Genomic DNA, 15,318 nt, shown 5'->3' on the forward strand with positions numbered 1-15,318 from the left:
CATAAAGGTCATAAAGTACATATTAATACATTTTACCTTTTTTTTTAAGTTTAGGAAGATGAATATGTTTATTTTTTAGTGTTCATCATTATGACTACAACCAGTACAACCTAAACAGGGACGGCTCGTCGGAAATTTTAAAATCTAGTCAAAAATTTCTCATTAAAATTTAGCGTAACAAAGTACCTATTAACTAGGTATTTAAAAACGTTTGATTCGTTTGAAGTTTAGGTACATTTTGATGATATTGTGGTATTTCAAATGTAGGTATAATATAGATAATGATTTATCCTCAAACAATTTTTATTAGTTTATTATCATTTAAAAAATAATAATATAGATCTAATTATTATAATATAATAAAGATATTATACACTAATATTATAAATCATAAAAGTGTAATGTGTCATGTAGGTATACAGATACCTAATATGTGTACCAATATATTATGATGTAGAGATCGATGTCAAAATCATTTTTACCATGGCTTCTAGTACAATTATTAGATATTCAATTTCGTTGGGGATGAGTGGGTAACTTGTGGCTAATTTTTTTAAGTTTTCAGTATTTTGATCTTTTCATAATTCAATTTTCTTATTTCTATAAACTTAGTAGGTATAAATTTAATCGGCCATGTCTTAATTACGTTTATGCTTGTTTCCAACGATAAAAATTTATTCTTTGTAATTTGCTACACAATTTCTAACTGGAAATATATTATACCTATATACTATATACATAATACATATAGGTAATAACCTCAAACGTCAAAAATCATGATACTTATTAAAGAACCAATTTTCTACATCATGATTCACGAAGAACATTAAAATGTTTTAATTATTATTATTTTTTAAATATTAATTTATTACATTATAAAAACTTTTTTTTTTTAAATAATACATTTTTTATTTCTTCTACAATTATTCGGTTATTGATTTTTAATTTATAATGTTTAATATTAATAGTATTAATACAAATAATTCCTAAACAGTAAATAGTAAATACTAAATATTGTAATAAATATGAGTCTGTGGATAGATGTAGATACCACGAACTATAGCCAACCTATTTCTATAGATAATATATTTATTTAGAATAAATCTTTGTTCAATTGTTCATGGTCCGTGTTCGTGATAGATTATAGGTACTATCTAGTATTTAAAACATCACAATATTTATTATTTAAGGTCCACGAATCGTTGATCTATAAAATATTTCTTTATGACTTTTGTCTTTTAGTTTTTACTCATTTTACGAAACATATGTTTATTTTCATCATGGTGGTTGAGTGGTTCTAACTATTGATAACAATAGATAATAATTTATCAATTATCATTCACAATAAAATAGTAGTTACTAGTTAGTAGTGTTAGTACGCCTTCGTCTTACTACATTACAGTTACTGTGACTATCCACTTCTACTATAGTCAATGATATTTTGTTATTGTCTATTAATTGTCTATAATGCATCATTAATCACTTCTATACCATCAATGCAACTTATTACAAGTTACAACATTGTTTTGTAAAAATATACTTTTTCAATTTTTTTGTTTGAGATAACATAACAGTAATAGTTTTATACTTTTTACATTAAACAGTGAACATTTTGTTTATTATAATTTGTTGACTGTGTCGTATTAAACTTTAAAGTTTTATTGCAAGATAAATTAGGCAATATAATAACAATGGACAGCTTTTATGGAAATTCATATCAAAGCAATGGAGGTGAAAAAGATTTTCAGAAATTGGCTCAATTGATCGGCACCAATATTCAGAAAATATCACAAAATGGTAAGAATATATTCAACGTTTTTAAATGTATTTTTAAATTTAATCATCCTGATCATTTTATGTTTTATGCTTTTATGAAATATTCTTATTATTAATTTAAAATTAGGTAGATAATAATTAACAGGTTAATGTTTTTACTTTCTAATTATTAAATGGGGGACGGAGTAGCCGAGTGGACTAAGGCATCGATTGTGACATATACCGTCGCTGATTTTAATCCCCGCTACGGGCGGCATCGCTTTCTGGGTAGGAAACTGTCTAGGTAGCAAGGCCGCCATCCCCCAATCGGGTATGGCAGAAACCTACGGGTGCCCAACTAAAAATTCTGCCAAATAAGTGCCCAAACTAGGCTTTCAGGTCTACTCTCGAACATAAGCGCCATACGCAAAATTAAAATATTGGTACGAATGGTACGATCAATGTTCAAAATTTGTTAATCATATTATTATTTTACTGTTTGATGTTGAATGATAAAGACATTTTTAATTCAGTTAATATAAGTATAACGCTCCTTAATAATTTATAAAGAATCATAAAAATATTTTATTTCAAGGTATTTAATGAAGATATTTCAGTATAAACTAGCAGTAGACTAATTCTATTTCAAATAAATTGCATAAGTTAAATTTAACTAATAAAATTGTTATATTGTGACTGTGAGGTAGTAAGTAGATGACTTCTATTTTGAAATAATATAATTTTCCATCTTGGATAAATTGTATTTATTCAAGTGATTGTAACTATTAATTTATTTAAGATAAATTAACTTATCATATAATAGAGATTAACGATATTCTCAAATAAAATGCTATACCTATTATAATATATATATATATATATTATATCTATATGTATATGTATTTATGATTTGATAAAATAAAATAGATTAATTACAAACATTTTTTGATGTATTTGTATATTTTATTAGTAAAATTTCATTAACATTTAAAATAAAATAATTGATAAAAATTTACTAGTTGCTTTAGAAGATTTAGTTGGGACTATTTTCTCTTATATATATAGCCCCAGACTAAGTTATTACATATCATACATAACTATTGTGCACCACTATTTTAAACAAATAATTATGAATTTGTTAACATTTGAGTAACTTAATCATAATTATTACCTGTTTAGAACAGGTTATGTTAAGTATATGCATTTTCTGCTATTTAGCAAATTATCAGTAAAGATAATTTTATCGAATGGTGTAAAAGTTGAAATTTGATTTAAATTTTGACTACAATTTTAATTGATTATTGATTGAATGTTTGGCATTTATCCTACTTTCAGTAATGTAGATACTGCAGGGGCATTAGAGGCAGTTGTCTTGGGAGATAACAATGTTTAGGAGGGAAAAGAGCTTACCACACTTTTTTAATAACAAAGAATTTAATTTCTATTATTTTGAGGGAGGACAATTTTTTTTTGCCTCTGAAAAATTTTACATGTAGTCACACCACTGTCTACTTGGTCTGCCTCTTATGATAGTATTTTTATTTAATTTTATTAATTAACATTTTAATGTATATTAAAAAAACAATTTTATGTTGGTTAACTAAAAAAAAAATAAATCAAAATTTACCAAATGAAATTGGTTGCTTTCTTACATGTCTACAGTATACAGATCTTTTTACACAATTTCTCAAAAAACTTATTAAATATTTGAACAATGATTATCTTTGCTTGAATTGCAACTTCTCAAATTCTTTTACTGTCTTAAAATCTGTGTTTGTCATTCAATGGCATCCAACTTATAATTTTTCAGGTTTTAATCTAATATTCCACCTAGGTACCTAAGGGAATATAATGTCATATTTTTAACTACATATTATAGTAAATACTAAATTATGATGTTTTAATCATTATCTACCCACTACCCCTAAAAAACCTTTGAAATGGTCACCTCTTAATTAACCCAATGCTACATTACTGTTGCTACTTATGGTTTCTTCAACCCACTTACTGCTCAGAATAATAAATCTACAACTATATAAAAAACCAATAATTTTTTTTTTTTATTTAATAAATGCTTCAATTATATAGATTATTATTAGCCTGGAAACCAATAATTATTCTTTTATTTTTTGTATTACATATTCTAGGTATTATAACTGATAAATTCCAAATTTTGATTTTATTGTTTTATAAATTCAGTTAAACATTTAATAGAATAAACTTAAAGTAAGATACTAATTTATTAATTTTATTGTAGTTTCATCCATGAATAGAATGGTAAATCAATTAAATACTGTACAAGATGCTACAGAAGTTAGAAAACAACTGTAAGTTAAATGTGCATTATAAATAATTCATTTAAATATTTACTATAAACATATAAAATATTACAGACATCAAATATCACATTATACTCAACAGCTATCTAAAGATACTAGTCATAATTTAAAGGAACTTAATGAAATACGATCATATTCTTCACAAACAGATCAGGTATGTATAACTGAAATTTAAATATTTGCATCTTATTTAATGAATGACTAATTTTATTAGAGACAATTGAAAATTCAAAAAGAACGTTTAGCTGAATCATTTACATCTGCTTTAAATGCATTTCAAGCCATTCAACGTAAAGCATATGATAAAGAAAATGCAGAGCTAATGAAACGTACAAAAGCATCTTCATCTATTGGAAAATTAGCTCCACCACCTGGTTCTAAATATCAAAATGGTGAGATTTTAATTAAATATCCTTACTTGTAACTTTAAATAAGTGTATAATTTATATTGTCAATTAGGTTATTCAAACCCTAATGAAAACCAAAATGATCAAACTCAGATACAAATTTTGGATGAAGTAAATTTACAAGTGGTTGAACAAGAACAAGCTATTAGACAACTTGAGGTTAGTACTAATAATATTGTATACTATTTATTTTAATTCATGTTAAAATAATTATTTATTATTTAGAACGACATAAGTGATGTTAATCAAATTTTTAAAGAACTTGGTACTTTAGTTCATAATCAAGGTGAAATAATTGATAGTATTGAAGCTAATGTACAAATTACTAATGTATCAGTTCAAGAAGCAACTGGTCAGTTGAGACGAGCAACTGATTACACTGTAAGTAAATTGTACCCTAGAATTTATCTGTCAATAAATATAATTACTTTTTATTTTTTTTATAGAACAAACTCAGAAAAAAACGATTCTATTTATTAGTAATTTGTGCTGTGATATTATTCATAATTATATTGACCATTGTTTGGGGTTCTAAATAAGTGTGTTAGTGTAAATTATACTTATCATATTGTACTTCAGTTACTCCATTTTGTTAATCTACATAAAAAAAGTATATTATATATATATTTATAATTTCTATGTATGTATCTAAAGTTGAAATTGTTTAAAGTATTTTTTTTTATATATAATATAAATGTTATTCATTAGTAAAAAAAAATTATCGTTTATTAATTATTAGATGTACTTACAACACTGCTTAAAAGATATGTTTTTAGTTATTTTTTTTTTTATATATTTATGTTATTACTGTTATGTTCATATTTGCATATTTTATTATATAATATATATATATAAATAAAATTTATATAATGTACATCATAGGCGAGGTTATATTTATCATGAATGTTCCCAAAAAGTCATTAAAATATTATATTATTTATTGTATACTAGAACATGAGTAGAAACTAAACTAGATGCCTAGAGAATAGATAACTTTTATGGTTGAATATCATGTAATTTTTATAATGTTAATGAAAACCAAATTTTAATGATATTTTAATTTTACTTTTTTAATTTAAAAAATATTGTCACTGCATAAAAAAATGAAATGAAGTATTATTTTAGTATATCCATCAAAACCATTGAACTTGCCTACGATGTACATTTATGTTTAGTTCAAGTAACTCACTTATCGATTATAAAAATATAAAACTACAGATAATTTTGTAATTATTTCATGCTGAATTTTAAATTATACTATTTTATTTATCATAATTTTTTTATCAACAAAATAATTTATATTCTTTCATTATATTGATCGTAATTACTAGCACTTATAAAAAAATTAAAAAATTGTGCTTATAAAGTATTTTTAATTACTTTAAGTATGACTTATGAGAAACATTAAATTATGCTTGTAAATTTTATTTAAAAAAAATATAACAATAATTATATGTTTATAAATAACATAAAAAAGTAAACAAAGTAAGTTAATATAGTTACTCCCTTTAGAATTATTGCAAAAACAAAATGTCAAAATTGCTTTTGAATAAAATTATTATCTATTATTTTCAAAAGTATTGTTATACAAACTATTTAAGTGGAACCTTGTAATACATTTTTAAGGTTTTTGGCCTAGAGAAAAAATTCACATGTTCATAAATCATCTTCCAAAAAAATATAGAATATTTTGAAAATTTGATCAAATATATAAATACGAGTATAAACTTTTGGTGATAATTTTAAGTACATCAGTTTTTCATTTTTGCTTTATAAAAAAACAACGCTCATGCTGAATACTGGCTTTCCATAAAAAATTTGTTTTCTTCATCTTATTTTTTTTTGTTTTTCTCCATAAATAGCAACTAAATATAGTTTACTACCAGAAAGTACACCTAGCATTAAAAATCGAAGCATTTATATTGTCAGATAAGGTGTAAATACTAACGCAGACAATTATAACACATCTACGTAAAATGAACACACCATTAAATCCATTTATAGATAATAAAAGAATCAATTATTGCATTTATAGCTTAACTCACAATTTAAAAAAATTATTGGCCCTCGGTTTTCAGAGTATTAATTAATAAGCTTACGTTGGTACTATGGTTCCATTATTATAAGATTGGTAGAACTATTTTATTTATCAGGATTAACCAATTCGGCTAAAAACGACAATTGATAACAACATATTGGGCCATGTGTTTTTCTATGATCGTTCTTTTATTTTTTCTCATGAAAACTTGATTTCCATGCGATTTTTGTTTTTAATTTTCAATTAATATCTTTATTAAAATTTTTTGATTTTATAAGTAAAATGTTTGTGGATATCACTGAAATAGAGGGTATTTTGACGCGTTTATTAGCGCCGGATAATGAAGTTATAAAACAGGTAAATATCTTAGTACAAAATGATTTAATTACAGATTAGATGAAATTTAAAAAAATTAAAATTTCTTCTATTCGATGGTTTAATACTTAAAAATATTAAATTATTTTATTATTAATTATTTTAATATAGGCCACCGATGAATTGACATTGGCGTTAAAAAATCCTCATACATATGTCACTCTTTGTACAGTGATTAGTTCTAGTAAAAATGACAAGTTAAAGGAATATGCAGCTCTCATATTAAGGAAAAAATTGTACAAACGTAATGCATGGATGAATTTATCTCAAGAACTTCGTGAACAGTAAGTTAAATTTTTATTTATGGTTTATTATAACACTATATTATGTAGGTAAACATTTATTTTAATATTTAAACATAGGATCAAACAATTTTTGCTGAAAACAATTATTGATGAACCTAGTATTGAAGTTAAAAAGCACATTCTTCAATTTATTGCTGTATTGGCTAAGCACGAATTGATGAGAGGAAACTGGAATGAGTTATTTGCTTTTATTGAATCATGTATTAAAAGCAACAATGTAAATGAAAGACAGGTATTTTAAAAAACATTGTAAATTAAACTATTTTATATATTTTAAATTAATTGTTTTATTTTATAGTTCGGTTCATTTGTGGTTAAAAATTTATCTGATTACTATCCTCAAATGTTTGAGTCCAATATAACAACATTTGTGGATTATTTTATTCAAACATTAAACAGTGCTGACGATTGTACTTCAGATGTTGTTTATAATATTATTTCTTCAATGAATAATATTATAGAATTATCTATTCAAGTTCCACAGGTATTTAAAGTAATTGAATAATTAGTGACAGTATTTTAAAGAAAAAATGTATTTTAGGTTATTCAAGCTTATTCACAGTCTGTACCGCGTGTGTTAGAAGTCATACTTGCCTTATCAACAACAAATCCAGATCATGCATGTGATTGTTTTGAATTACTTGGGTCAATGTGTGAATTTTCTATTCAAGCATTAATACCACATTTAAAACCAATCGTTCAAGTTTCTGCTCAACTGGCTGGCAATACAAATATAGATGAAACTTTGAGATGTAATGGTATAAATTTAATTTCAACTATTATCCGTAGTAAGAAGAAGGTAAGTTATTTTCTTTAGAAATATAATTGCTTTTATAGTTAGAATAATAAATATAAAAAATTGTATACCACCACTGTTTTTTAAATAATTATAATTTTCATAATATTACTATTATGTTGACCAACGTTTTAAGTACATTTTAATGTAAGATTATATTAATAATTAAATTTAAAAAATAAAGCTGCTTTTAAAATGTATTTATAATAATAAGAAATATGAAACATATGAATAATTACGTGTACCTATATTACTTAACTTTAATTTGTATGTTACTTTGTTTTAGATTTAAATGTATTCATAGTTAGTTTTAATTTAAAATTTGATTTAGTTGGTTATTAAAATAAAATTTAATTATTAAGTACTTTTAAAATTTGTTAAATATAACATATTTTATGTTTCATTTATAGGTATTAGTAAAGTTGAATTTATTGAATCCCGTAATTGAGTTAATGTTCAGTATTTTAAGTGAAGAAACTGATGATGACACTTGGTTTTTAGAAGAATATGCTTTAAACCCGATGAGTGCTGCCGGTGAATGTATGGCAGCAATTGCTGATGAATTATCTGCTTCTACTTTTATGCCTATATTAGTAAGTTTTTCATAGAGAAATTTTATTAAATCAACAAAGGCATTTTTTTAATAATCCATAAAAGGGAATACTTAATCATTTTCAGACCACAATAAAGTTGTTATTTTTATACTCTATTTAATATAGACAAAGACATAAAATAGTAACCTGATCGCTTGATTAAATCTAATTGTTGCCACTTTTTATGTTGAACTGTGGAGTACCTATATACTATTAGTCTATTTCAAACAATTTGCACGTTTTAGTAAATATTTTTTCACATCTATCTTATATAAAAACAATACACATTTAAATTAGGAACATAATAATAATATCCTATATGCATGTCTGTGTTTTGAAGTAAAATATGTAATAATATATTATTTATAAATCATATTATTTTGTTTAATGAATTTTTCAATCATTATATTTATCCACAACTAATTATATACAACATTATTGTTAATTATTTTCATACACTTATTATTTTTTGGTACTGCAGAAATGTTTTATTTATAAAAAGTATAGGGTGATTGCCTAATGTTTACAATTACAAAAAACATCGCTCCTTTCAGAATTAAAACAACAATGACAAATAAACTAGATCAAATTTAGTAACCTTTAGGAATTGTTTTCTCAGTTTAAATTATTACAAATCATTCCTCATAATATAAGATTGTAAAATTATAAGTAGTTGAAAATTTTAGTGATATTATTAAGTTGAGAAAGATGATGTTTTACATTGCCATCCATATCCTTGGAACAGAGTTGATTACCATCCATTTATTTTTTAATTATATTTTATTTTTCAACATATAATCAAATTTGTGTTGAATAATACATACCCTGTTCAGCAAAAGAATACACTGCTGTTTTCAAAATTTAATTTTCTACGACAACCCATTATAGTAGAACTAGTCTCAATGGTAGAGTCTTGTTTAAGGATGCATAAAATCATCATTTTTTTTTAATTGGATAGAGTATATATAAAGCCTTGGATTGTTTTGCCATTTCTAAATATTTTATTTGCATATATATTATCCTGATATTATTATTACTATTTAGTTAGCTACTGGAACTACTGTTTTTTGAATTTTAATAAAATGTCTCACGAGTAAATAAAATAATTATGCATGCACATGATATATTCAATTGAATTTTATGTTATTTTATCGTATTTAGATAAAATTGATTGATGCAGCTTATACTACTCAAGATCCTAATGCACTTAGAGCATCTTATACTACAATGGCTTTTGTCTCAGATGGATGTTCTGAATACCTGAAAAAGAATTATCTTAAGCAATTTGTGACAGCTATTAAAATGGGATTAAATAGTTCAAATGAAACTGTTAAATCTGCAGCTATGTACGCTTTAGGAGAAGTTTCTCAATATGTTCAAGTTAGTAAATTAAATTTTTTATTTGATCAAATTTATATTAATAATTATTTAATTTAGCCACAAGTTAGTACGTATGCGGCAGAAATACTACCAGAATTAATGAAAATGTTCAAAGAAAAATTAATTGTTGAATACACTAAGCCGGAATGTAGTTCTGAAGTGCGTATGATTTTTTATGCACTTGATAAATTTATTGATAGTATGGAAGGTGGAATTGATGAATATTTACCAGAAATGACTGCTATTGTATTGGATATTATAAGAAATGAACAGTGTTGTATTGAACTTAAAGACAAAGCAATTACTATTATGTGTAGCATTGGTATATTTATTTTTATTTTAAAATAATTTAGTTTCAATTTAGTATTAAGTACTCATTTAAAAAAAATGTTTGACTATAGTTAAGTCTGGAGGTGATGCTACAGCCCCTTACTTTATCCCAATCATGGAAATTCTTGATGCTTATTTGAAACCTGGAATAGAAGAAAAACTAGAAACTTTGCAGATAATGGTCATTCGTAAGTATTTATTTAATTATTATTTATCTAATTTAATGATTAAAAATATATTTCAAATATATACTTTATTTTATAATTTAGAATTATTATCTGAGTTTGCGGCTGCTCTTGATCCAAAAGTATTTGAACCCTATTTGGATATTAGTTTAAAATGTGGTTTGGCTTTATTGCAAGAAGCAAAAGAGGATCAACCTGAGGTTCGTGCAGTATGTTATGGACTTTTCAGTTCTATAGCTAGAGTATCTATTAATCATTTGTTACCATACATGGATCTTGTAATGCAACATGTTTTGAAAAGTTTGGACAATAGCTTAATTGCTGATAATAGTTTTAATCTGGAGGTATATAGCTTGTTTATTTCTAAAATGAAACAATTTTTTTTAAATTAAAGTATATATTTATTTTCAGAAGAAAAAATTTAATGCCTATAGTAGCGATGATGATGATGATGATGATGATGATGATAAAGATGAATCTCTAATAACTGAAGATGATGGTAGTGATGATGCTGATAGTGATGATTGTGAGTAATTAAACTATTTTTATTGTATTTTTTATATATATATATAATTGTATATTTTGTATCAGTTGCTTATGTTGACGCACATGTAATGGAAGAAAAAGATAATGCTTGTCAAACAATTGCTCAAATTGCTCAAAGCACTGGGTATTTATTACAAACATAACATATCATTATAATTAGTTATTTTATTTGACTTTATCTTATATATTTGTATTTAAAATAGGGATCAATTTCTTCCATATTTAAATAATAGCTTTGAAATAGTATCAAAGTTATTACAAGAAGATGATGAAGACACTATTGATTCTGTACTTGAATTATATAGTCAAATTTGTATATATTTTTCAAAATTACCGGACAATTGTGGCCAAGAATGTAAGTTTGTTTTTAAATTAGGTAATCTTATGATTTATATTCTTAAGATCTATTGTACAATGGATTGATTAAATTATTTCATTTATAATGTAAATAATAATTATTTAATATTTCAATTTTGGTTTTTATAATATAATCTATTATTATACAATATAACAGCACATAATATCATCATTAAGTTTAAAAATATATTCAATTCCTAAAATATGATATAAATATGTTACCTTGCTACTCACATTATTCAATTAATTATAAAGAATTGATTAAAGCTGCTAGATATTGTTGAGTTGAGTAGGCTATATTTTTCTATCTTATCACAAACATTTTCTAACTTCACACAATAAATTACTATTGTTTTTAATTATGTTATCAAATTTTTATTATTTTATTTTATGTTTATTTTTGAAATTTTAATTTCAATATGTTATATATTATACATTTTATTTATACTTTAAATATTATGAGACAAAGTAAAAATTTTTATATTAATTCTTAAAATTTTAAAGAAATTCACTCTTTAAGTTTTCAAATAATGAATAACTGATATATTGAATTCTTGTTTCACCCACAACTTCAGTTTAAAAATATTTATAAGATAAAATAAAAAAAATCAACAATATAATTTTAAAATAGGTAATTTGTTGTGTGGTAGATAACTTTTTACATATTATATAAGATATTAAACTCTATTAATATCTCAAAAAAATAAAAAATAAATTGGTTCCTAGAAGTTTGATTAGATCTGTATATGACATTTTAAGTTAAATAATTTTTTAGAGAAAAAGACAAATTGTATTATGGTCTTTGAAAATACAATGAAGAGTTTTACCATATTTATAATCAGTGTTTATCAAGATTTTATTAACTAAATATATTTATTTAGCTTTAGAAAAAGCTTTGGAAAACTTTTTGAAATATGGAGAGAAGAAAATACAAGAAGATGGATTTCCGGCTTTGGATTCAGTATACTTGGATGTATTAGCTGATATGTTAAAAGAAATTAAAACCAAGATGATAAAATATGCTGAACCAATTATGATACTTGCTAAATCTATATTAGCATTAAAAGTAAGAATTTTAACTGTTAAGTTATTTTTAATATCAATTAAATATTTTTTACTTTAAATTAATTTATAAATATATATTTTTGATAAGTGACATTACTAGGTGAAGTTCAGTCTTACTAATATTTACTAATCATACTGAAATGTATTTTTAATTGTGCTTTTATTGAAAACATTCAGTATAACTTAAAATTTATTAATTATGAAGATAAAAGCAGATCATCTATAATAAAGAACTGATATAATTTTTTACTAACAATTAAAATTATATAAAAACAAATATTAAATTATAAATATATTGTATATTATATTATTAAACCAAACTATTGATGTTTATTATAAACAAAAATTTGAGCAATGTATATTATTGTGGTATTTAATAATAAATATTTTATTTTATTAAGCATACAAAGATATGTATTTGCACAAATTTATAATTAAATATAATATATTTCTAAATTTTTAATTATTAGTGAAAATTCTTATTATTTTTCTGTTATGGATCAATTTGTTTTCATTGTTATGATATGAATATCATTGGTTGTTGAAAATGTTTAAAATAAAAACTTGATAGGATTTATGTTATTGGCTTAATTATCCTTTCAGTTTTTACTTTGTATGATTTGTAAATTCTAGCAATAACTAATAAAACCTTGTTTTGTTTTATGATCAAACTTTGTTTTCAACATATATATTTATGCAAAAATTTATATTTTTAATTAATTTCAGATAGGTGATGCAAATAATCCTGGTGAGTTGGATGAACTGGATAGTGAAAATGATACATTACCTATAGAATATGCTGGTAATGTTGTCTCAAATTTAAGCTATGTTCTTCCTCCACAAGTGTTTACAGAATATTTTTTGTCATTGGTGCCTTTGTTAAAAAAATTAATGGTAAATTTAGTGATTGATTTTATCTAGTTTATGTAAATGTAAACGAATTATATTTTTTTCTAGTCAAAAGAATCATCTGATTTATTACGAGCTGCTGGGTTAGCTATAACTGGAGAATCTGCTAAAGGCTTAGGAGAAAATGCTAGTGGTTTGTGTGAAATAATGTTTCCACTTGTAATACCACTTGCTGAAGATGAAGATGATACTGTGAGGAATAATGCTGTATTTGCATTAGGAGAAATTGCATTTTATGGCAAAGAATCTGTGTACAAGTTAGTAATTAAATTAAATTATGCTTTATATATTTTTAGTCTAGGAGGAGTAGCATCAGTGTTTTCCTTGATATTTTCTGGTTTATCCTGCAATATTAAAATATTAAAAATATTAGGACACTACACCCACACATGTTGTCTCCTTTATCTTATGAATGTATAACATGGCAAATTGTTGTTTAATAGAACCAATTTTATGAATTTAGTTTAAATATTAGACTGTAATGACTTTATTAAATCTATAGGTAAAAACATGATCTGAGTTCTTTAGTTAAATTATTATATTTAATTTTTCAAGAAGTTTAACTACATACTGATGCCAATTGGCGCCATGAGAATCATTCAGCAACATCTTAACGCCATTTAGTGTCTAATAATATATTGAAAGTAAATAGTTTATTATTTTAGTTTTTGTATGTTTGGAAGATAGAAACAACATATCAGGTGTGGTATCCTCAAACAATTAACTTCATTTTTTTTATTCTATCTACATCCTTTAATGAATACTGTAATACAATTTATTACAAAAATGTTAATTAATTCTTAGTCGAAAAGTTTTATTATTTATTTATTCCACTCATATGACCATAACTTTTATCGTACTACTTCTCCTGGATTAACATTCTGTTATAAATAATAACTATAATAATTAAAAATAATATTTCTTTTTCTATAATACTTTAGGTATTATCCGATAATATTAAATACATTTTCACAAGTGGTTACTAAAGAACAGCGATCAAAAGTATTAGACAACATTTATGGAGCATTAGCACGTATGATAATTACTAACATTGAAGGAATTCCTCTTGATCATGTAAATATATTTAATTCAAAAACCTAAATGTAACACTTGTATTAATTTAATTTTTTCTATGTTTAGCAGTTAAATGAACTTTTAATAACAAAAGTTTCAATTTTTATTAAAATACTTTAAGTTGATGAGGTTTTTTTTTTAATAGTTAATGACTAATAAATATCAATATTAATTATTAAATGTATGACAATTGTGTGTAATATAGTTTTATAATTTAAAGCAATTTATGACATTTAAAAACAGTCAAATTGAAAATTCTTACATTTCATATGAAAAATATTAATGCACTATTTTTTAAAGGTGGTACCTGTTATGATTAATTACCTTCCATTACACGAAGACTTTGTTGAAAATTTAACCGTGTTTAAGTGTTTGGTATATTTATTTGAAGTCGGCAATCCGTATATGGTTTCTATGCTTGAACCTGTGATTAAAGCATCTCTGGTTACATTGAGTGATAAAAGAAAATGTTATGATGATGGTAACAAAATATTATTTAAAATCTAAATAGCTATATTGTTAATTGTTTATGTTGAAAAAGTTATGTAATACACATGTATTACTTACCAATTATTTTCAATTAATATTTGTAATTAATTATAATTTATATGTTAATTTATTTTTAGATGCAAAAGAAGAAATTATTAAGCTGTTGCGCATGTATAAGAGAGATTTTCTGGATAAATGCTTGTCATTGACACTTCCTGAAAATTTATCTAAATTGTTTAATGAAATATAATTTTAATAATAATTAAAATGTTATTGTTATTGATATAATATCATTTTTATTATTTTGCTTTTAATTAAAAATAGTTTGAATTTCAAAAACTATTTATTCCATTATAACGATTATTATTTATTAAA

At 23.7% G+C, this 15,318-nt stretch overlaps 2 protein-coding genes across 2 annotated transcripts; both read left to right on the top strand.

Moving 5' to 3' along the window:
• Window positions 1-1,691: 1,691 nt before the first annotated feature.
• On the top strand, window positions 1,692-5,120 carry LOC112599708 (syntaxin-7-like). Its single transcript, XM_025346733.1, has 7 exons — window positions 1,692-1,797; window positions 4,013-4,082; window positions 4,149-4,248; window positions 4,309-4,486; window positions 4,554-4,660; window positions 4,727-4,882; window positions 4,948-5,120. Exons 1-7 carry the CDS (start codon window positions 1,692-1,694, stop codon window positions 5,038-5,040), a joined length of 810 nt encoding a protein of 269 aa, XP_025202518.1. The 3' UTR covers window positions 5,041-5,120.
• Window positions 5,121-6,749: 1,629 nt separating this feature from the next.
• LOC112599725 (importin-4-like) lies at window positions 6,750-15,228 on the top strand. The gene is made up of 19 exons (XM_025346765.1): window positions 6,750-6,896; window positions 7,026-7,198; window positions 7,277-7,451; window positions 7,518-7,703; window positions 7,761-8,018; window positions 8,426-8,608; window positions 9,770-9,988; window positions 10,046-10,310; window positions 10,390-10,506; window positions 10,588-10,847; window positions 10,915-11,029; window positions 11,095-11,173; window positions 11,253-11,404; window positions 12,288-12,472; window positions 13,198-13,365; window positions 13,429-13,637; window positions 14,322-14,454; window positions 14,755-14,935; window positions 15,081-15,228. Exons 1-19 carry the CDS (start codon window positions 6,822-6,824, stop codon window positions 15,191-15,193), a joined length of 3,246 nt encoding a protein of 1,081 aa, XP_025202550.1. The 5' UTR covers window positions 6,750-6,821; the 3' UTR covers window positions 15,194-15,228.
• The last annotated feature ends 90 nt before the right edge of the window (window positions 15,229-15,318 follow it).

This window comes from Melanaphis sacchari, unplaced genomic scaffold, assembly GCF_002803265.2.
Source record: "Melanaphis sacchari strain LSU unplaced genomic scaffold, SCAv2.0 Contig54_pilon_pilon, whole genome shotgun sequence".
In the NCBI taxonomy this organism is placed as follows: Eukaryota; Metazoa; Arthropoda; class Insecta; order Hemiptera; family Aphididae; genus Melanaphis; species Melanaphis sacchari.